This window comes from Atractosteus spatula, chromosome 7 (genome assembly GCF_055471065.1).
Source record: "Atractosteus spatula isolate fAtrSpa1 chromosome 7, fAtrSpa1.hap1, whole genome shotgun sequence".
In the NCBI taxonomy this organism is placed as follows: Eukaryota; Metazoa; Chordata; class Actinopteri; order Semionotiformes; family Lepisosteidae; genus Atractosteus; species Atractosteus spatula.
In genome coordinates, this window is record NC_142712.1 from 58,867,985 (window position 1) to 58,893,098 (window position 25,114).

Genomic DNA, 25,114 nt, shown 5'->3' on the forward strand with positions numbered 1-25,114 from the left:
GAAAACAATTAATGATGTTTTGATCAAGATTTATTTTTAGAACCTTGAGAAGATCATGCACGTACTCATGTAAGGAGAGTGTGTGATTAAGTAGCATGTGTGGCAAGATCCAGGACTGAGAACACCACATTACACCACATTAGGCGCAGCCTATAGGCACCAAACCTACAATACGGAGACACTTCTGCCACAGTCCTGGGGAGAGAGGTCACTGTAATCAGCCTCTATGAGACCTGTTACTCTTACAGCACATGGAATGTCAGAATATCGTGCTTTTGTTGGAATCTTGCCACCTTCAGTTGAACACCTTTCCATTCCTCCAGGCATGACTTGAACATGGAGGCAGCGCTACATGATCTTCATCTGTGCAAATATACACCTTATGGTTTCCTAAAAATATGCTTAAAATTTCCAAGAAAATCTTGAGCAAAACACTGTTGTGTCACTGTTGATCAAAGTTTAATTTGTCTTTCATTTCTCTAAGGTTGCTTTATTCACCACAAGTTATTTCTGTGCAGGACATACATGTACAGTACAGCCATGGGGAACTGTGCATTATTAAAATGGTCAGTATGTTATACTAAAGATAAAGATATTTTGTTAATTTGTGTTATATTTAGAGTTATGAGAAAAATAGGTTGAAAATATTTTTTTCCCCAATTTTTAACAGCCTAAGATATACAATCACCACAAGATTATCAAACAATTACCCAGCAAATCTCTCTGACATTTACTTTTATCATTAACGGGTTTATACTGTAACAGGATAAACCATGCTGATATGACAGATGACCTGAAAAAGGAAGTCAGACCATACAAGCAAAGCCAAAAAGGAAGACACTCTATGTTCAAAAGTTTTGCTTTATCACTTTCAGCATCTAGGCACATTATTCCTCCTCCACTTCTCTTCAGAAATAATTTAAAACATAAAAACAAATCCTGAAAAAAATGTATTTGTGTATATGCTTAAAACACAGATAATTTTTTGTAGGGAGAATTATTTTAAAACGAAACCTTTGTACTGGAATTCCCATTGAAAAACAAAAGCAACAGAAACTAATCTTTATTAATATTTCTTAAATTCTAATCCCAGTTCTACAGCCACCTCATGGTGGCTTTCCGCTGGGTTCTTGCAAGACAGCTTTAGCCAAATGAAAGCCATTATGAGGAACCTGAGCTGGAATTGGAGACTAGTGGGCAGAGAGATGTCTTTTCATTATTAGACCAGAGACATTTAGAGTATTTCAGTCCTTGGCGAAACTGAGGCTAAAGTTTTTCTTAAACGTCACTGCATTGAAAGGAGGGCTCCAATATTTAATTTCAATGCAGTATAGAAAGGGAAAAGTGTTGCTTACTGAAACAACAAACTTTAATCGGAAGAACAGCACATTGCAGGGGCGCCCCTGTCCTGGCGTGGTGCTGCTGGTGCTGAGGCCCAGCCGGAGAGCAGCATGCAGGGCGTCACTGGGGCTGTGAAATCCTCTGCAAGCACGCCTGGCGGTACGCCGGCCGGCCCCACATGTCCAGCACGCTGTCCCTGACCAGCTCCACGAACAGCGAGGGCCACAGCTTGTGCAGGGACTCTGCTTTCAGGTTGGTGTCGGCGGCCCGTTTCACCAGACCGCTCACGAATTCCCGGCACACCTGGGTCTTCACCGGGCCATCGGAAAAGGCTTCCTAAGAGGGAAAGGGAAGTTAAAACTAAGTGTTGTGACTTGCCAAGCCCTCACATTCCTTCACACATTTCAAACAAATTAATGGAGGAAGAGACTTCCGCTACAGAGAGCAGAGGTGTGATTTACTGTAGAGTACTTGGCATTAGTTCTAGGCGAATGCAATGACGGTCATAAATTTTGGAATGCCCCTATCTCCATCAACACTATTGACTAACATATCAACTGTCATAAATATTGCTTGTTTCGATTATTCCTATCTGGAAATGATATCACATTCTAGTTCACTCAACACTCACCCAACAAGTAGAGGTTAGGATTTCAAGTGAAATAACATGTACGCACAGTGTGAAGCATGTACAAGATCACTGGTCCGTGGGGCGCTTGAGTTCAGTATTCAAACCTTTGATCTTATGCTGCTTAATATACCATTAATCTTAATATATGCTCAATAAATATAAGAGATATACAGCCCCCTCTATAAGGTCAAAATAGCTATTTTTGCTGTATTTGTATTTGAGACAAACAGATGAATAGCTGAAGGATAAGAATATCCAGATACTGTATATGAAGGTAAAAGAACCGAATGCCCTCTTTTATTTGTATTTCTGTGCTTACGTGTGTACATTTCAGAATTAAAGCACTTTTTGTGACCAGTCTCCCCAGCTGAGGTGGACATAAGCATTGGGACAATTGGCTGTCAGGTGGTTCTTATCCAGGTGCTTCCTGTTGCATTGACACAGGATCAGTTAGACTCATTTCAGCTTGCTTAAAGGGCATTTTTTGGCAGCTAAGCTATTGGCTAATTTCGGTTTTGATCTTCCTCTTGTCAGTTGGGTTACTGATAGAGAGTCATCAGTGGATTGTCTATCAAGCTGTATTGTTCTATTGCTTCCCCTTAAGGATGTTTATTGTGTCGCCCACTTGTTGTTCTGTAGACAAATGATTGTAAGTGTTATCACCACTCTAGAGACAAAACCTTTTGAAGTTGAATGTCTCTGAGCCAGTTGACTTCAGGAAAAACCCTCAGATGATCATTCAAACCTGCATCACGGGAGTAACTGAAAAAGGGACTGTTCTGGACTGAAAGTTACATTTTGAGACAAATGTTGATTCTATTTTCAAAAAAGGACACAGCATTTTTTTTCTTAAGGAAGCTTAAACATTTTAAGGTTGATAATTTGTTGTTGATGGTGTTTTATCAGCCTTTTATTGAACCTGCATCCCTGCAGAACTTTTGCCCTGATCTGCTGGTGAGGAAATCAGGATCCGAGGAGTTAGAGCAAAAAGGGGAGTCTTGTCAAACCAAGTCTATGTCAGAAAGTCATCGGCGCTGATCTTCTGGCCCTGCCCCAGGCCTATCAGTTACGAGAGTAAGACATGTTCCATCCTACAGGACGCTTCACCCTTCCTTGGTTTAATGAATTCCAGTTACTCCCCTCAGAACACAGAAACAGATTTCCCAATTTAAAAACAAACAGGTTTAAGTTCTCATTGCTATCTGTGGCTATAACCTTACTCCACAGATAATTCTCATGTGCATGTATATTTGTATTGTTTTTGTTGGCTGCCACAAAACACATTGCCTCCTGGAGATAATAAAACATAGCAACAATCAACCATTTGAAATAACTTTTGAAATAAAGAGAAAGAATCCACTGCTGTACTAAGCAATTGGCAACAACCTGGTCATCCGAGGAAAATAACTACAGTTGGTGATAGAAAAATTGTAAGAGCTATGAAGAAAAACTTTCAAACAACTGTTGATGAAATCACCAAGGACCTCCACAGTGCAGGGGTGAAGGTATCACAATCTGTTCCCAGAAGACTTCAATTACAGAATTCTAAAGACTAGACCACAAGATGCAAACCTCTCATCAACACCAAAAATAGGTAGGCCACAATTATAATTTGCTAAAAAAGTACAGAGATGAGCCGGTAGAGGTTTGGAACAACGTGTTATGGACAAATGAGACAAACACAAACCTCTATCAAAGTGATGGTGAGGTGAAAGTGTGGAGAAAGAAGGAACTACAGATGACCTAATGTCACGGATGTCGGAAGGGCCGAATCGTTTAATGACAGGAGAGCGAAAAGACCCTATGCGTAGCGGCGAGACGGGGGTTAGCCCGGGCTCAGCTGTTCAGGGAATGCCGTATAGAAACCTATGCCCACAGGTAGCGGACGTGGGGCGACCTGGTGCTAGGCGGGTCTCAGGATATCCGAACGTCAATGCTGAGCGAAGGCAGAATGAAAGACCCAGAAATATATAGCCCCAGAGAGAGAAACACCGGAAGGACAGCAGAGAACAGAAAATGAGAGACAGGACAGAGAAGGAGCGCCCTCTGGCTGCAGAGGGCGTGACACCTAAAGCACTAAGGCAGCGTCATGGCTTGGGCCTGCATGGCCGCCTCTGGAACTGGCTCAGTCATCTTTATTGATGATGTAACTGATGACGGCGGCAGGAATGACTTCAGAAGGGCACTTGTCTGCCTGTGTACAAGAAAATAACTCCAGGCCCATTGGCCAGCGCTTCCTCATGCTGCAAGACAATGCCCACTGCAACCAAGGACTTTACCAGGGTAAAAAATGTAAAGTCTTAGACTTGCCAAGCTCATTTCCTGATTTAAATCCAATTAAACATGAATGTCACTTACAGAAATGGAGACTGGAGACTCCCCGACCATTCAAACAGCAACTGAAAATGGCAGCAGCACGGCCTTGGCAAAGCATCTCAACGGAGCAGACCGAGAGTTTGGTGATGTCCAAGCATCTCAGGCTTGCTGCAGTTATTGCATGCAAGGGATTTGTAACCCTGTACTACTTTTATTTGTAAGGTCCTGTACTACTTTACATTAAATCAATTTGTCCCAATACTTATACTCAACTGAAATGGAGGGATGGAACACAATAATGGTATCTATCATTCTAAAGTGTTAAAGCATGTATGAGCAGAGAAAAGAAAGGCGACATTCTGTACTTTTGCCTCACATTCATCTTTTCATCTCAAATCTGAGTCTCTTGGGGACACAGAAAAAACAGCAATTTTGACTTCAGTGTCCCAGTACTGTATATGCACAAATAAGCTAATTGAGTGGAGAGTTACATGAACATATGACAAGAAAAGAAAAGAAAGAAATAAAGAAGCAAAGGACATTGGACCATGGAGCCTCTTAGGGTGTGTGGCAGCAGGAGGGAGAGTGTTTATTACCCTTAATAAAGAACTTAAATCAGTGCTGGAAAGGGCGAGAGCTGATGTTTATGGTAGCGACTTTATGTGTGGTTCTTTAAAGAAAACTGCCATTCAATTTCCATATATTTAAAAAAGCGATGCATAATTTTCTACATCACATAGAACATTCCAAAACCCAAAGAATGGGTTTATAATTTCTTTATAATCAGAAACAGATGGCTAAAGAGGATCTATCACTATGCAGTATAGTCTTGTTGCTGCAAATACATCAGACATATTACAGGTAAGCTACTGTATCTTTGCCTGGTTACAGTATATAAATTCCCTTAAGCACATTCAATAACTAATATGGAAGTTAAATGTGCTGGCTCATGTTACAGTTTTGATATTTTTCTATGTTTGGCAGAGATGCAGTGGCTAGCTAGTTTGCTTTTTACAGTACATTATTGTTATTGGTATAGTCTATTTTTACATAGATAGGAGCCTGTGAATGTAAGAATTGATATCATCATAACTAAGGGCCTTTTAATTAACTTAGAGTAAGCATTAGTAAATTATATTACATTTCTGATTGCTTTATGTTACATTGCTAAATGGACACCTACAGTAGATATTTTGGATTGATATTTTTAATACTCACAAATGTCATGTGAAATCAAAGGCATTCTGTTTCTAATGGAGATTTCTAATGGAGCTGTGTATTGTTTCAACAATCATAAAAAAGGGAAAATACAGTAATTATCTGTGAAACCAAATTAATCTTTCTATTTCTTCAGAAATCACAGAATGCTTGTTTATTTTATTGTATGTGTTTATATACAGTATTTGCTTTATTTTGAGATGTAGTATCTAAACTGTGTTATTTTAGAAAATTTCAAGTAACTGCATTCAAAAGAGCCCTTACTCACAAGTATTCTTCCTAACTCTGGAAAATCAGGCCCTGTGTGTTTTTATTGAAACATATTTCATTGATGTTGTACATCGAATCCTCAGCTGACTTCACCTCCGGTCACTCCTTTCCATCCTGCTGACAAGAACACTGCAGTTTCTGACATGGTTATTTGGGCAGATGTAAGACAGAAGGCACTTGGGGATTCCAAGTTTTAGACGTTTTGGGGAGTCCTGTTTTAGAAGTATAGTTGGGCGTTGCCATGTATTGTAAAGTATTGTGCTCCTTTGTCTTTTGTTGCACAACAGTTGCATTTATGGATAAATGATGCCAGATACTTTCAACATCTGTTTTGAAAGGTGCAGGCTCGGTGCAGCACTGAGCTCAGAAGAGGAGAAAAAGTACTGAACATCAATCAGGACCTTGTAAATGTGCTTTGTGTTGGAGGCACTGACGTCAGAAGATCTCCTTTTAAATGGGCAGGGGTCTAGCCAAATAAATCCTATATAAATGATATAAAACTATGCCATGAGAAACAAAATGATATATATCACAATTAGACACTCAAATTGGTGAATGATAAATTTGCATGAATTAAGCATTTCAACCACTGGGAATTAGTACAGTGTACCTAGTAATTAATTGTTGCTTATTCCCTATTGATTTTTAGAGGAGCGAAGGGTTTTCACTGACTTGCTGTACAAAAACAACACCTCATTCTTGTAGTGTGGTGCAGGATTCGCAGTACAGACAAGAGGAAGTACAGTATTTATTGCACAGGTGTTTACAACAGACTGCTGTGCATCTGAGAGCAGTGCTGTGGCTTGGTTGAATAAGAGGAGATGAGGTTTGGGCCTGAGAACTCTAGGACATCAACAATACCAGCACGTCCAAGAAGCAGCTGTGAAAGAGCCACCTTTCCTACTTGGATCCTGTCCTGGACACCTGCTCCTTACCTCAGTGCTGTCGGCCCCCGTGTCCCGGCTGGGGTAGTTGAAGAGGGCCCTGCTCAGCCCCTCGCCCAGCACCTTGCCGTTGTCCCGCAACTCCTCCGGGCTCAGGCCCGCCCGCCGCCCGCGCCCCTCCAGCAGAAACTGCAGCTGCCGCTTCCTGAGGGGCAGGAAACAAGGGGGGTCACTCTCTCCCGCACTCAGGTGTGCTGTATGCTGTGTCTACTCGCTGCTCAGCAGCTTCCCTGGCTCAGGTGAACGATGGGCAGGCTCGCTCACTGCCACGCTCCAACACAGGGGACCTTGAAGAGCATCGACTGGAGGGCAAGGGACCTCGAAGAGCATTGACTGGAGGGCAGGGGACCCCGAAGGATGGGGCTTAACAACGATGATGCAATGTAAACAAAATGCTTGTTCAGTAAACACCTGTTGACGTGAGTCTCCCTACTTTTTTTTACCTTCCCACATTGTCTTTACTCTTAAATCCTTTTCATGGGATGTTTCAAATTTAGTAGACAGTTTCATTTTGTGTCACTACACAATTGTAATTAGTGTGTTATATATTAATAGTAAATTGCATTTGCGAGATGTCTAGCCAGTCCTGAACAATGTCTGTTTACAACTGTTTCTATTGTTTACTACTTTAAAATGTATCAAGACTAATTATTCTTGACTGTTGATTAACAAATCAGAAAACGAAACAGATACCTGAGAAGCTACTAATAATAATTACCCCAAGACCAGGTGTAGTCTCTATCCCTTACCAATTCTCCATCTAGCAATATATAGAAATATTTACCTGGGGATCGCAGTGAAGACAAATGAATAATATTTGTGTCATTCCCTAACCTCTCTGTGCAAGTCAGAAAAGTACTATACTGTACATACAGTACACCTCCCATCGCAAGGCACACTGATACAGACCACCCACACAGTTGCATTGAAAGCAATGATCCAAGTCAGCGACATTACTGTCTGTGCTTTTACAGAGAGAAGGAAAGAAGGAAAGTGCTAACCCACATTTGTAATAAGAGGCAGGGATAGACAATGGCAGTACAGGAACTGAAATCAAGTATACTGGCACAACTTGAAACATGTCGACACAAAACCTGTAGGAGGACATACATCACTAGCTCCCAGAAGGGCAGCCAGGAGGCGGGAAATAGCTGTGGAATGTAGGTTTCCTGTATGGAATCTGCTCAAGCAGGACAGCTTACAGCTCAACATCATCAGGTCTGCTGGTATTATGGTTCACACACTGGCTTTGGCAGCTTCATACACCTGGCCTACCCATGCCTGCCAGCCTGGGGGATGTGCCAATGCGTGCATCGGTGCTTTAAAGCACACATCAGCTAGTCCTCTCAGGCTTACCAACTCTGATGGAAGTGAGGTGGGTATTGAGTACGTTGTGATAAAGCCGCGGCTGTGTAAAACTGTGAGGAGGTGCTGTAACGTAATTCCTGGAGCGAACAGCACTACTGCAGCTGAAGCACACAAGCCATCGTTTTACCTTTCAATCTGGCAATTATTCTGAATTATTAATCTGAGTGACCACTTTGCTTTGTAGTGATCGAGACTTTGAAAGCCTTGCTCATAGTTAGCTCTCACAATGTCTCCACAGAAAAACTACAGTCCCATTTTCTCTGTAATTATACAGCCATTTTTATAACCAATTATGTAAGACATTGTTCACCTCCATCATTGCTAGTGTATTCTCTAACTAAAATACCCCAGAATCCTATTTCTTAATTGTTGTTTTACAATGCTGGTGACAGCAATGCATTTTCTACAACACTTTTTCCCAGGGGGCACTATCAATTCTGTAATGTTTTATAAGTAAAACCACATGTTTTCTTATCCCACCTGCAACCACTTCCATTCACTGATATTCAGTTTCATTCCCCTGCATCTTTATTTCATCTCTGTAGATGAGACGGGGTTTTCCAAGCACCCAGTGAGCACCAGTTTCTTCCCTTGTCCTGCTTTCATCAACAGGTTTAATTGCTATATTGTTCACACTTCTCTGGGGGCACTGTTATTAATGAGAAGGAAGAGGATGTTCTTTATACATTTCAAAACAATTGCAAAAGAATCATGACAGTGTGTGCCAGTACAAGCCTCGTCCTTCTGGAAATACAGACAGCTGATCTAGAGTTTTAAGTGCAGTACATGAACTCCAAAAGGAAACCATTACCACACTACAAGCAGTGTCCACTTTAGGTATCAGCATGATTCCTGCTGCTTCTCTTATGAACAGCCACAGGTAATTAAAAGTGCTGAAAATACACATTAAGCTGTCTTTTTGCTCAGCAACTAGGCAGTTTCAGCCTTTAATGAGAGAATTCTACAAATGATGTATGGAACTTATTGTTATTGACCACAGCCACTGTACCCAGCAAACCTGTGACTCTAATTCATCAGCAGGCTTTAACAATGACTTTAATTGATCCTGAGTCCTTTCCAGATCCATGTCTTAATAATTATAGCACCTGAAGCTGAAGACTAGGGTCTCATTCCAAATGGCAACAACAGAAGTAAGATTTCAGAGCAAATCTGACAGCTTGTACATAAGAAAAACAAGTCCAATCAATCAGTGTTCCCCTCACTACCAATATATTTTGTCAGTAATTTCATCATCTTAATAAAAAAATTGTCAAGTTCAAAACAGATTCTCCAGGATGTTAATAATTATTGGAGTCACAAATAGGCTTAAAAGCCTTGTAACCCCCAGCTAATATGCATGTGTTAACAGTTCACTTATTACTAACACAAAATAATTTAACAAAACAAACATGAACAAAATTAAAGGCACCTATTTTTTTGCAGATCACTCATAAGGTCCAGCATCACCTTAGACCTGACCCCTGTACTAAATTTTTTGCATCACTGATGTGAAGAGAGACTCTCCTTTGTGCTCCATGGGAATTATTTTGACAGAGCAATTGCTTTTTACAAAACATCATTGAAAGCGCTATTGTTCCAGCATGCTGAATTGTGATATGTTTCATATCACTGAGAAAGAGAACTCCTCGCTAACAACATTGGCAAAACTTGCAGGCCTTAACTAGCACAGAGCACAGCACTCATCTACTATCATTCTGCTGGTGTATAATTGACTGGTACTGTATTTCAAGGAAACAAGAGAACCTAAATGTACTCCATTCAATCTCTACCTGCACAGTAAAGAATGCCATTTGTTAAGCAAAGCCAAGACAGAAGAAATGTCCCTCACAACTGCCCGAGCTGCACAAGTCATTAGGTTCAGGAAGACAAACTTCTGTCCAGTGTTTCCCAGAAGGGACAGGTGATTGACTACGACACTACAGGGCGTCTTTTCCAAGATTCCATCTGATTCATGAAAATGACCAGCACCAAGCCTGTCAAATCCTGTGCATTTTACTCTGCATGCGGATTTACTTTTCTCTCATTACTTTAAGTGAATCACATGGATGGCTTATAGGAATCATTAAATAAAATAAGATAATCAACACTGTGTATTGTTTGTCAGATGTCCAAGATAAGTGGTGACAGGGGATGATTTTCATAATCACAGCAAACTACAAAAGCAGGGGGGCTCTTTATTGTATTGAAATAGGACACTACTATACATTTTGCTCTTTAAAAACCTTTTGCCCATCAACATCAACTATCAGTATATCATCACATAAAGATCATGATAGTTCTATAGATTTTCTAAGTATCTGAAGGACAATTCTAATTTTGAATGATAATTGTAAATAATTGTAACCACCATGTTGGTTTAAAGCTCTGGACCAGCCTGTTTGGGGTCATGGTGCAAAATGACTGTTCCACACCCTCGTGGAAGAAAGCCAGCTACTGGCCTACTTCCAGCAGAGATACAAAATGCCATAAGACCACAAGATGAGTAAGGGAAAAAGAACATAAGAAAGGTTACAAAAAAAAACAACATTCAGCTTATCTAGCTTGTTTTGATGCTAGTAACTAATTGATGTCATCCAGTCCTTTTTAAAATGAAGCCAGTTTAAACAACATGCCTGGGCAGCTTGTTCCAGACACCAGAATCCTTTGTGCAAAGAAGCTCAGTTTAAAATCTTCTTCCCTGTTGTTTGCAACCACTTGTGCCTGGTTCATGTTTTATCGATTTGTCGATACTTCTGAGGATTTCAGGTGTTAAATCAGTTCTTTCCACACTCTACTGTGTTCAAGACTAAAAAGATTCAATCATTTTATCATGTGACAGAAATTCCTATAATCTCTAGTATACCTGGTTGGAGAACAGCAATATTAATTTTGTGTCCATAATTGTATACAACGTTATAAAAAATTAGTAGTACAGGGTGTGTGTAACTCCAAGAAAAACCTTGAATTGTTTTTGCTCATACTGTACATTAAGTGTACTGTATCTTGATTTCTTATGGTCCTTGCTTTCTACTTGACCCACTGTTGACAAAGCCTTTTCTGTCCAAGGCTAAGCAGACTGAGTTCTTGTAACCACTCAGTTTATCACATACAGTATCAATACAGGAGTTACTCAGCTTTTCTCTGAACTCACCGCCCACGTTGGGCTTAACACCAACTCTTTGCCCTGTGGGTATTTACAGTACTCGGTAGAATCTGGTATGTACTGTATACACAATCTTGGGAAGCATATTTTTATGTCTAATTGTTTAACATTTCCAGACTACATTGATTTCCAGGCAATATGTTACAAAACCCAGAACAGTAAAAGTAAAGGATTACTTGAACATTTTTAAGTTTATTATTTTAACTCTGGTATAAAAAGTACACTGATGCAAAACTAATTAACAGCTGTCTAAGTCTGTTTAAAATTTTGGACTACCAATTACTTTTCTTATACTCATCTCATTGGGAAACTTAACTCTAACCTATTTCAGTAGTTGGGTCAAACCGAGTAGTGATTAGAGTATTGAGCTTTTTAATAGCATATTATTTACTTGATATTTATCGTAATAAATTTTTTAAAAATTCAAGATATACTGAGTCTGCAAGCAATCTTCGCTCTTATAAAACCATCATTTGTCCATGATGAAAAAAGATGCAACAGAATTAAAGTTCAGCCTAATCAGAGGAAACAGGCTTTCTGGAGCAGAGCATGTGGCCCAGAGTGACTTACAATATCTGGTGTTGACAACATATGAATCTTTGCAAGTAAATAGTTGTTTTGTGGCATCATGTTATCATAAGTGTTTTCTCATCCCTGTTATGCTTCTACATCCACATCTGCAGCTCATAAACAGACTTGGGCAACTTCTTCAGATTAATAACCGCATTGCACCTCAACACTGGCATCCTAAACTTTCCCTGTTTATTGACACACATTGGGTAGACATCTTCTGTAAGTGAATCATTTACTTATCTGAAAGAGTGCAATCAAGGTAGATTTCCTGTTCCTTCACCATAAGGTGTTCAGATCCATTTGAAGATCAAGTTATAATTAAAAAGTGACTTGTAAAGGGAAATGATTGTTATATCTTAAAAATACACTTCTTGACCAGCACTAAACACAGCTTCCCACAGAAACTATACTCTCATCTCATTATTCAGAGAATAAATCGCAACCAGACTGATTGGACATGTGATATATACTGGATGAGTTCTATACTTTTTATATTTGGAATATTTTTTTTAATTATTTATTGGACATGACAGCATTTACTTTAAATTGATACATTATGTTCCACAGGAATTTGCACAAAGTGGAAAAGTGGATATCAAAATTGAACACCTGTAAAAAATTAAATAGTACAGAAACAGAAACAGCTCCAGTCTGTAATTGTGCACAAATAAAGCCATATGGAAAACTGACCCCGGGAGGCAAAATCATGGGACACCTGTTCCATATCGCTGAAATAGAGCCAAGACATTAAATTTAGTGTAAACTACTAATTCAGGGGATGTGTTCTGTTGGTATTTCACTGCCAATTTCTCTTATTTAAATGCCCCTTGCTAGTAAACACAGCTGCACAATAGTCACAGCTGTTGTTCCTGATTAGGTCTTCATCACCCAGAACACTGCAGTGCTTGTACTCTTCTTTTTGACTGTGCTGCTATCCCTGTGCACTTCACTGAACCTAAAACAGAGAACAGGCGAGATTATCCTCCATCATACGTACTTAGGTTGAGGCTGGCTGTGTTTTAGCTCATTACCATTATGATGGCTGAAACCCTGCATCTGTGCCTCTAATTACTACTAATTACTCTGCTGCAGTGCCAGAGTCCTAGCCCTGGATAGCCACAGACATGCACGGTTTAGAGGAGGGTCATTAAGACAAGAATTGATTCACTCCCATCATTAAGCCCTGAAGTTCAATAAAGAGCAGAAGTCTAAGGTGTTTTGCATGACCAGAGAGAGGGTCAGAGCTATTTTTACATGCAGTCGTGAGCAAAATTTGTTTCTGACTCTGACACCTAATTTAACCAACATTCTTTTGTTTTCTCAGATCGACCTTGTTTTATGAAGGAAAGGAAACTTCCACACATTAGGAATATCCCACCTTCCCTCAGGACAGCAAGGTACAACAGAGCTGGCAGCAGGCGTGTGAGTGCATTCTCCCTGTGGAGAATCCTGAGCTTGGAACCTCACATCCAAGGAACTGCTCTTCTGCTTGGAGACTGCTATGGTTTAAGCATTTGATCTGTGATTAATGCTCAGTCGCCATCTTTATCATTTTCTGTGTGTTTTGTGGGCCTGTGGGAATCTGTTACAGCTAACTTTAATAATACTACTGCCAACAATAATCCTCACAAGCCTAATATCCCTAATATTATTATTTTCTCAATATTTCCGATCTTTTCTCTCTCTTAATCATGATACACTAAGCCCAGGACACACTCAATGGCAGGGTTGTGGAGCTGGCCGACATGCCTCAGCATTGTCCTCCAGTTGGGTGGTGCATGGATGAGGCTTCCACAGATCTGGAAGTTAGCGCTAAAGACGACCATTTTTCATCTTTGCAACTTCCAGTGCTGCGGAAGCCAGCATTTTTTAAGGTTTATTATCTAAATTGGGAGGCGTTATGATTGTTCAAAAGTTGTGTTTTAATAACCTGCTGTGACATTCTTCAAGTGCTCTTGGCTGAGCTGAAGAGTGCATGAGGATGCCAGGTCCCACCTCGTCCCTGGGGAGCCTGCCGCCAGCAGGAAACACTTAACAGCAGGGCTCTGAGCGAAATCTGGAGTCCTCCTGCCACGCACAGACCCCACTGACAGTGTGCACAGATACAGCCGCTGTAAGACTCTTGGAAACGTCTCTTAAAAAACAGCCAAGCTTTAAAAATTGCAGTTCGGAAAATAAAAACAAACAGATATTCTTAATTGTAAGTAAAATATATTTTCAAAAGAGTACATAGCATTTAGATCTAAATCTTTCTCAGACAATTGAAACCAAAATAACTGATTCATGTACCATATTTCTAGCAAACGTATTGCAAAGATTACAGTATTTAGGATGTATTCTTAAACGTTATTTTCTTTTTGTAATTTTAGATTGTGGTTAAGAGACATGCTCAGGGGTGTACAAGGGCAAGTTTGTGCAAGCCGTAAATCTTTATAATTATCAAAGACACATACACACACATATGTGATTATAAGGGCTGCAGCATTCCAACGTTTCAAATAAAAGAAGTAAAACAGGCACAAACAGCAGTAAGAACATCATGGAGCAGACATTTCCAAGTATAAAAGAGGAGCTTTACAGGACACAGTCCAGGATAAGTTTTGGACCAGTGATACCAAGGACACACCCATGATGTAATGGGATTAATTATCATCATTTATCAACAATTTAACATCAAGGATCATTATAACCAAATTAGGTCATGCTAACAATATCATTGATATCATTATCATGTTCAGATTTTTACCATACACTGAAAATATTATGAATTTATTTTCAATGTTAACAAAATAAAAAAAAATGAGGATAACTTTAAAGAAACAAACTATTTTTTAATCATGATTGAGTAGAAAAGCATTTTTTCTCACAATATATGCCATGCAGTGAGGTTATTCCTGCATAAGCATGAAGATTATTTGGTTTTGGATTGGCAATCTTTTCTTTCTCTAGCCCTTGTCTCTAGCACTTGAGAACGTGGGCTTTGCAAGTGGCTGTGGCTGCTCCACTGGAATATTGTTCCTGGGGTGATCCCACCCCCTGTCAGCGACCCGGGACCCTTCGTGTCCCACTCATCGCCTGAAACGCACAACCAGGCAGCCAAGCCGCCCCCAGGCAAGGAGGCCAGTGCCCTCCTAAAGCTGTTCAATATCGCAAGGCAAAGAAGTAGGTTGTAAAATAATTTGAGTTTTATATTTAATACATCCGGCCTTACAGAAATTTTGGAAAGAATATTAGTCATAGCCAAATCTTTATTCTCATTTAAAAAAAAAATCTATTGTAATTCCTCATGCTCAAGCAATCCACATCAGCTTGTTCAAGTATGGAAAGAATTAAGATCATGTTCTGGGAGCAGCATCTGCACTCAGAGGGTTTACAATAGTGCATTGTAATAACACAGATTGGTTACAACACCTGACTTTCTCGGATCGGTGTGCTTTACACAGAAACATGCCTGGCTGCATTCAGAAAGGGATTAGCAAAGTGTAATTTCTGCCATATTTTGTGTGTTGAACTATTAGCATCTTTTTTTTGTTTTACTAAACTCATGCATCACATTAGAGAAAGACCGCTGCACTGTTACATCACCCTATACCTTGGGAGCTAGAACAATCCAATCCAATTCGAATCACACACGTACTGTGCTGTACAGTGAGTGAGCACACAGACACAGTGTGGTGTCACGAGAGCACGGAAGGCTTCCACTGCAATATGAATTATTGCAAGTGAAAATCCTATAAAAATCACAAAACATACATTGCAATGTATTTGTATTAATATATATTTTAAGAAAAGCCTTGACAAAGGTCTTCTACCTTGAAGCATATCTTCAAAACAAGTCTCAGTACTGTAGCAGTTTTCATTTAAGTACACAAAGACAGATTTATTAGCTTTGGTTGGACTAAAGTCTACTTCAGTTTTCTACAGGGAAATAAACATAATGCTTTTTTTCAGACATTGATTTACCCTGATTACATTACTAAAAGTATTTTATAAAGATTCAGCATATTTTATGGTTTTAAAATATATATTAAAATTGAGGCGCCAACTATTCAATGTGCAAACATAAAAAAATCATCATACCTGTAGATATTGTTTTCTTAACATCTAAAATATGAGCGAAGTGCTTTTAAGTGTGCCATGAATTTCCAAGTAAAAGAACAACAACTACCCTCAGCATATAAGGCTTGTCTAAAGTTGTAAAAAAATTCACTTAGTGCTGTTGCTTCACTTTGTACTGGTAGTTCTGTGGTCTGTTCTTTTTTGGACATATTTGTCATGAATCAGGCAAAAATATTTCCATCACAGATATTTTGCAAGGCTTGAGCCCTTTACACAAACATGCATCTATCTGACAAGAATTAAGACAGCCCTTCCTTTTTCCTTCTTGTTGTGTGAACTCTCTGGTTCACAAGTCTGGGTGCCAAGCTCCCAGAGTGAGAGCATATTCTGTTTCCAGCAGCCAAAGAGAGCAGATTTCTCCTTGGTATAAGCCAGAGTCCGATGGGCTGACTGGCATCCAGCCTTTGAAATTCCCTGGAGACAATGAACTTGGTTGTGTTGTCCAATTCTGCAAATTCTTTAGATGCATCATTTTCATTCCTCCTATACTATTCAGGAGCCTGTGACCAAGCCAATACCTTCTTAGTCTTGCAGACTAGAATACAAGAATGACAGACATGGCCAGGATTCTACTGTACTACTTGTGTTAAAAATGTTGAAGAAAGGTTTGTCTTTTGCTGTTCCATTTTCTTAATGAAGCTTTGAAGCACTTCAAACACCTTTAATGCACACTTGCATTTTCTGATAATTCTTTTGTGATATAGTTAGCTTTTCAATCAGTTATTACCTCCACACACAATACTTGTGACTTCAGAGCCATGATACAGTATGTTTTGATTTTAACTTCACACACTCTGGAAGTGGCAGAGCCCTGTCTCCACACAGGCTGGAGAGAGAGCGGACGGGCACTCCCATCGTGCTCATCCGGCACGCTCCGTCAGAGCCAAGATATTTCCCAAACATGTCATTTCACTGCCATCATGCTGCAAAGACTAACTGTTGATAATTGCTGTTTAATGGGTTTTAAACACGTAGAAATTATTTCAATTAAATGTTTTAAAAACAAAAGTGTTTTAAAACAAAGTTTCATTTGTAATTTCAGTATAACAACTGAAACAAGAAAATATGTAACTTATTGACATATATTAAAAATAATTATACATTTACAAAAGTTTAAAAACAAATCTGCTGTAGAGCAGTGCCTGTGTGTCAAGTGGCATTCGATTGGTTCGGGAATCTCTGATTGTGCCTCCTTCCGGTCATTCTATTTTTATTAAACTGTGGTTTAATGCTTCTTTTAGTTGAATCTATATGATATTTCTTGGTCTTTATAAGTGTAAACAGGCAAGGGCTGCCTTAAGGGGTTGTAATGTCATCTTGCTTATCTCGCTATACTGTTCTGTTCTGTTTTTCTTATTAATAGCACTTGTTATGTCAAGCACCCTTACAGACACCTCAGTGTCCCACACACCTCAGGTCAAGACCTGCTGAAGATTCCCAATTTCCCAAGTCCCTGTGTCCCAGGGGAGCTGGGATTCCCCTTGACTAAGCTGCGGAACAGACACATCCTTTTCCTCCCGGCCAGATTAGTGAGGCATGCAACCATGTGGGTCTCCATACGCAGTCTACAAGGTGCAGAGAACCAGCTGCCAGCACAGCTGGTTGAAAAGTATTGTACCAGCACAGGACTGAAAGGTATTTTTAAATAGTACACCGTGACAGCAAACACCCACAAGCTGTTCATGATAGGCACTCTGTGTTGTTAAAAGGTAAGAAAGTAAATTCTGACTGAAATCAATAAAATGATTGTCTTTTAACAACACAAACAAAAATAAGTTATTTCACGAAAAGAACAGATGTTGGCATAATTTCATGGTAGGGCTGACACCTGCCCACCATTCATTTGCACAGTCTGGGAATCAGCTTCTCCATCCAGACACAAAATGTGCATGTTTTAATAAACTGAATGTAATGTGTCTGAACTAATTAATATACTGTATTAATTAAATGTAGTCATACTTGAATAGCTTTAACATTAGCCTTAAGACTGTGGAACAAGAGTAATATTAAAATTACACGATGCCACAGTTTGACCTAATTTAAAATATTATGTTCAGCTACAATACAATGATTGAGGGCCACAAGTGGAAAAAAAGAGACAGAAACAGAGCACTCTTCTGTACGTGTATGGTCATGAGAAGAAAACTTGCCAAGAATCATGTGGACTTCAAGTGGACACTGTGTGATCGTTGAAGAAACACATGATGAGATTGTTGAATAATTAAGCTAATAGTGCCTGGCAATTTGCTGGGCTGAATATACAGTACAGTACTCATCAGGTTTTCTTGTGAAAAGACAAAATATTTTTTTTCCCATTTAGAGGCAAATAACAAGACCAGTGTTTGATCAGGATTTGTGTCCAGCATGTGGCCATCCCTGACAGAATTTCAGCTATGCACTTTGTAACAGAGATGTTACTGTCTTGACTGCTTTGTAAGATTGATTTGTGTAATCACCTAAATAAATGTGAAATCCTAGAATACTGTATAATTCCTAACAGTATAACCAGGGAGACACTGTACATGTGGAACAACAAGGCTAGTTTCCAAGAGCTATACAGCATAAGGGTGGGTCGTAATACCAGTCTTCACATGATATTAAGGTAGACAATCTGCTTTTAAGCTCTTTTTATCTCATGCAATTACATATAATATCTAATTTAAGATGATACAAAGAAGCCTCTACGTTGAAAAGTTATTCTTGAAGGGTCTTTCAGATTTAAAGATCTGTCAGCAGTGCTCTCAAAACCAAACTACTACTGTATATTGTATTAATGCTCTGTAGGAAAACCTTATAATACATTCATTTTGGCAAATAATTTTGCTCGCATAAAAGCTTATTTTGGGCTACAACAGCTCAGATTTCCATCATGGTGCTTGAATCTTTTTAGAACCAAAAATCTGCACAATTTGTTGCATTTTGTTCTTCTGCTAGAACAACACAGATTGGGAAAACGGCACTTTCTCAATCCACATTTATGGTAGCATACAGTATGTCTCTTTAGAAAGCCTCAATAAAAGTTGGATGCAATTTGAGATTAAGTTGACAAACCCTGTATTGAACATGCCTAGAATATTTTTAGCTTTAACGTATTTGACTGAAGTGACATTTGCCCATATGAATGAGGTCCAGCCCAGAGGGGGAGGCTTATACAAGACAGAGCACTCACTGCTCTAAACAAAACTGCATTATTGTGAGTGGCACATCTCACCGCTGACAAGGGTCCCCCACCCTCTTGTGGGAGTGTGATGATTCACAGGCACATGCAGATGACAAACAGACACCTGAGAGAATATGAGGTCATCTTAAACACAGGACATCTGTTATTGCATCCACACAGTCTGATAATTAAGGCTGTGTCTTCATTATGGCTTGTTTTGTTTAACCTGCAATTCCGTTAGCCTGCCTCAACAATCAAGGCTGCATAAAGGAAAAAACTGCAAACTCTTTACATTTTTGCATGACTGCATGATTGATGATTGTTTTGGATTAGGTAAGCATCTTCCTTATTTCCTTCTTACACCTTCGGCATGCGATTGAGTGAATACAGTATACTGTATGAAGCTGTGTTTGTGTATGGGGAAAGACCAGTTGCAGACTCTGCTTTTTTACCTGGATTCTTCAAGTAGCAGAAGCAGGCGATAGTGTGGAGTCTCAGTTGCTGCAATGTGGCCCAAGGTACCAAACAGCCTCTCTGCTGTTATAACATCATTCATGGTCACCTATCAACAGAAATGCTGCATCAACATCAAGGGCTGGGAGACAGCAGAGGAATGGCTGCCATATAATTGGAATGTATAATTATTGTTTCCTCAGAAGTTACTTGTTTACAGAATTTTACATTAGATGCTCTTTGTATTAGTACTGTGTTTTAGTGTTTAGTGTTTGTGTTTTCTTTATTTGACAAAACTGTAATAGAAAAAGTACTATATACTATATATTGTCTGTACGGCAATGCACTGTACCTCCAGGCCATTGATCCTCTGTAGGTTGAAGTGGTTGAGCCGGTAGATGGCAAAGGACCTCCAGAGCCCCAGACTGACCACCGGATTGCCTTCGGGGTGGACAGTCAGCTGGTCCAGCCTCCTGACCTGGGCCAGCGCGGCCAGCTGAGGCAGCCGGCTAATGTTGCTGTTTGAGAAGATCAAGTGCTACAGGGAGAATAATAATAATTGCTTACAATTATATAGCGCTTTTCTGGACACTCCACTCAAAGCGCTTTACAGGTAATGGGGACTCTCCTCCACCAGTGTGCAGCCCCACCTGGATGATGCGACGGCAGCCATAGTGCGCCAGAACGCTCACCACACATCAGCTATCAGTGGGGAGGAGAGCAGAGTAATGAAGCCAATTCATAGATGGGGATTATTAGGAGGCCATGATTGGTAAGGGCCAATGGGAAATTTGGCCAGGACACCGGAGTTACACCCCTACTCTTTTCAAGAAACGCCCTGGAATTTTTAATGACCCAAAGACAGTCAGGAACTCGGTTTTACGTCTCATCTGAAGGACAGCACCTGTTTACAGTATAGTGTCCCCATCACTATACTGGGGCATTAGGACCCACACTGACTGCAGGGTGAGCGCCCTCTGCTGGCCCCACTAACACCTCTACCAGCAGCAACCTTAGTTTTGCCCAGGAGGTCTCCCATCCAGGTACTGATCAGGCTCACACCTGCTGAGCTCCAGTGGGATGCCAGTTGTGAGTTGCAGAGAGATATGGCTGCTGTCTGACTAGAGAAAGACTAGAGAATGTAACAGCAGTGATTGGACAGTAACTCCACTATTGCAGGAGGCTGCCATTCTACAGACAGGGCTCTAGTTTGAAATCTAGTTATGGTTTAGTGTGCAAGCAAGGACACATTCCTGCCTCACGTTTCCCAGGCGCCGCTGTCCACTCACCCTGACGTTGGGAAACTTGACGCGGATCCGCGGCAGGGTGGGCACGATGGTGTCGAAGTCGATGTAGCGGAAGGCGATGACCGTGACGGCGCCAGCGGTCTGCACCCCCCAGCCACGCTCCAGGGCCTCCAGCGCGCCGGGCCCGAAGAGCCTCAGCGTGTCCCCGTCCAGCTCCGCCAGGTGGGAGTCAGAGAGGGAGAGGCTCTGCACCCCCGCACCGACTGCGGCTTCGGCGAGCCTGCGCATAGCAAGCGACACCTGTGAGCCTGCCAGCGCCTGTGGGACAACGCTGCCTCCTTGCACACAGTGGCACACATTGTGTTAGCTGTGTGACTCAGACATCTCCCGATCCCCCTCCAAAAAACACAAGGGCAACAGTCAGAGTGAGCTCCGAATTGGCTCTGAGTTTTCACTAAGTGAAAGAAAAATACAAAGAAAAAATACGACCAGAATACTGTGGCCTGGAAGACAGAAATGTCAGTTTCACAAATACAAGGAGGGCTTTGAAAATAGGTTACTGTTTATATAAATAATGTAATCTTTTAGAAATAATGTCATGACAGATCATACATTTGAAATACATAATCTGACCTGGCTAATTTATCATGTATCTCTAATTTTTTCTGCACTGTAAGATGCAAACTCACTGGCATTTTCAAAATCCAGTTCAAGCTCTTTATAAACTGTATTTAGACATTTTGGAACTGTCTTTTGTATGATTTTCTGAATGAATTATCTTAATATTTTCTGAATTCTTACGGCATATTTTCTGTGGAACTCACATACATTTTTGTTTTTAAATGAGAGGTTATGACAAGCTATTCTAACCAGTGTATATTTGTCACTCAGTATGTTAGTTGTATAATTCCATTGCCAGGATCAGTACAGAGGTGGACGTGTCCAGGTCTGAGCAGGCATTATGATAACCACAGCCACACTGACTTCCACTTCTTTCAAGATGGGTCCTTGAGTAGCCCTTAGTATAGATAAGATCCTCTGACTGTATGCTTTCTTTTTCAGAAATGCTATTGAACATGATTTCATTATGATCAATGACTAATAAGCAGCTGATACAAAATGTAGTCAATTTCTTATATACACCAATCAAAACTGACTCATTGCCAAGAGTTCATTAATATCAGCTGTTCCTCTCTACTCATCCATAAAGCTGGAAGGATACTTTTTATATATAATACAAAATAAAGGCTGATAAGAATAGTTGTTCATTTAAAATAAAATAGCTACCATTTTTGTAGAAGATCGCTTGAGAATTGTGTTTATTAAGAAGGAAAAAATCTCAGAGTAGAACAATGCAAAATGTGTAAGACTTTTAAACAGTGGCGTGTGTGTATAACTGGGTTTGCGTGACTGCGTTGTTTAAATATGCTCTACCTTCAGACTCAGAGGAACACAAGTAATTAATTTCTGCTACGCTGGAAATGTACAGCTCTCATAACACCGCCCCAAGGCTTAGACACACTGGGTGGGTCCCAAGAAAGACAGAGGTGTCCACATTCTCTGAACAGCCACCACACACAGCCCACCTGGTGCCACAAGATCCAAATCGCATGATGAAAATGAATACAAGGAGCATGAAACCTTATATACCACGTCAGCTGCTCACAACCAGCATCTCAACACTCTATCTCCATTATGAATTAGCTACTTCAGTACTTGACAGTAAAACCTTCCCCTTCTAGGATGATAATGAAAGAGCTTCTAGCCGAAGGCATTTTTATAATCCCTCACTTTTCTGTGCTGTAAGACAAACAGATGAAAAAAATCGTCCTGCACAGCCTACAAAGTCTTAGGCACTGAACTCCTGTGGTATTATGAAGATGGTGGTAAAAGGATAAGGAATGCCCCAAGAGAAAAAAGGCATAAAATTTTATGGTAACATCAGTAGTTTTCCAAATCATCATGTAGCACTTTCAGTTATTACAATAGAGCTGAAAGCACTTTGGTGCTCATTTAATTCCTCTGGCACAAAAAGATACCTTTCAGATCAATTGGAATGGTGATGTACTGTAGGTCTGACAGAGCCATGATACAGTAAGACAGCACCATGGTCAATTCGTTAGGGGAGACGTTTGCAAATGTTAAACATCTGTACGAAGGAAACAAAGTTTATATACATTTTTTAAATTATTATTCCTGAAGTTTTTTAGTTGTTGCTATATTTAATAGTGGGCAGTGAAAATAGTCACAGAACTAATGAAATCTAAGGACAGGACATTTAAAAATATGAGAGAGTGATCCCTTCCTTTCTACAGCTGCAGACATTTTATTCAGAAACTGGACTGAGGGATATGTTTCATCTTAAATTAAAAACAAAAATTATGTTAAACAAGCATATTGTCATCCTTCATAGGATCTATGATCTATGAGATTAATTTCTAACACAAAATTTGGCAGAAAATCAAATTGTTTCATATTTTAAGGCAACGTAGAACAACTAAATATAAAAATCCTTCATACCACAGTTTCCTAATTCATGACAGCTGTGCTGTGCCACAACTACAGTAACATGCCAGTCATTGACATCACAACACACAAAATTCAAGGAATGCTGCAGAGATCAATAATAAACATAGGCTGGTATCAAAGTATCAGTCTCAGATATTGCACAATGGTTAGCATTGCTGCCTCACAGAACTGGGGCCCTAGGTTCAGTTCCTGGGGTGCTACCTACTGTATGTGAAGCTTTTATGTTCTCCCCATGTTTGTGTGGGGTTCCTCCAGGTCCTCCAGTTTCCTCCCACAGACCAAAACCATGCAGATAGGTTCATTGGTTTCTGGGAAAGCTGGCCCTGGTGTGAGTGCACGTGTCTGTATGTGTCCTGCAATAGACTGGTGTCCCATCCAGGGTGTATCCTGCCTTGCACCACTGTTTCCATGACCCTGAGGAGGAGTTAGAAAGTGGATCGATGGATGTCATATTCAACACCTGACACAAATCAATATGCCTAATCAAATAAATAATTAAATCATAAATGAAGGTAAAGTGAAAATTTTCCATCAGCTCCAACAGAACTGGGCAATGACATTAGTTTGCTGACCTTCATGTATTATTTGAAACTTATCAGTAATTTTCCATTATTTAAAAATGTGCTGGTTCAACAGGACCATCATTTAATTTATCCTGCCGGTGACCTTATGAACAAGAAAGAAAAGGAATAAAATAGCAAATTCTATGAATAGGGTCTGTTTTTTATGAAAAAAGCTTATGTCTTAATGCAGAGGTCAAAGGTGAAGTATAATCTAGACATTTCCACGTAATATGTTTCTTTTTATTATGCAATTAGAGCCTTTTTCTGCAGGCTGAAGCAGTTTTGTACAAATTACCATGCACACAGCTGTGTGAGAATGAGAATTGTTCATGCTTTGGTGGCTGCCTGGAACTTCTGGGGTGAGAGCCTTTAAAGATGATTATGTTAATTTTGAAGCAATAACAGCATACAGATGGAATTAATTGAAATACTGTGCACTAAAGAAACAGAATAGTAAAAATAAGTTTAATTAATTATATATCATTATACAGTAAGACTTAGCTTGACTATGAATGTTTTACAATAACAAAATGGATCATCCTTTGCACCATTCTTGCAATTTTTATTTTTCTATAATTCAGCACTGTAGACACTGCTCTCCTTTGTAAATCTGTTATTATCAATGTATTCCAATAAAATCTTAAATCTTAAACTTCTACCATATTGTAAATGTGTAACTGGTATGAATTGAAACATCTTAGTATTTAACATTCTCGTGTAAAACCAGATTGAAAGTAGAGTGCATCTTCATAATTTGAACAGTTTTCAATGGGATATTTTCATGAAAAGACTGTGCACTAAAGAACAACTTTTCGACACAGGTGAAACTTTAAGCAAAGTTTCACATGTTAGTTTTAGAATTTCAGGATAATACCAAAAACACAGAACCCTGTGTTTAACCACAGTCATTAAAAAGAAAACAGTCCAGGTCCTACATAAATACCTTCCTGTACTATCCACTTGCAAGCTGTAACCAAACTGCTATTCCAGGAAAGCTTTTGATCACTCAAGTCCTTTTTTAGAGTAGTTTACTTTTAAATCTATCTCTGGGAATTCCCACGACTTCAGAAGGAACAAACATTTGTAATACTACCGACTTTAGAAACATTGTGGTTAATGGTTTGACTCCCTTCACCACCTGCAGTTTGGAAAAGAGGAGCAGCACAGCCAGACTAGGACAGAGAGCGAGTCTGTAAAAAAATGGAGAGTTCTACTTTAC

The 25,114-nt window shown here is 39.8% G+C and overlaps 1 protein-coding gene across 1 annotated transcript in view; it reads right to left on the reverse strand.

Moving 5' to 3' along the window:
- Positions 1 to 474: 474 nt before the first annotated feature.
- The window catches only part of lrrc49 (leucine rich repeat containing 49), a 110,102-nt gene continuing 85,462 nt past the window's right edge, over positions 475 to 25,114 (reverse strand). The window contains exons 14-18 of the mRNA XM_088920679.1: positions 20,846 to 21,083; positions 19,909 to 20,094; positions 19,556 to 19,665; positions 6,712 to 6,865; positions 475 to 1,677 (exon numbers count right to left, since the gene is read on the reverse strand). Of these exons, the coding sequence (XP_088776805.1) occupies positions 1,462 to 1,677; positions 6,712 to 6,865; positions 19,556 to 19,665; positions 19,909 to 20,094; positions 20,846 to 21,083 (904 nt within the window). The 3' untranslated portion in view covers positions 475 to 1,461. The remainder of the gene's footprint in view (positions 1,678 to 6,711; positions 6,866 to 19,555; positions 19,666 to 19,908; positions 20,095 to 20,845; positions 21,084 to 25,114) is intronic.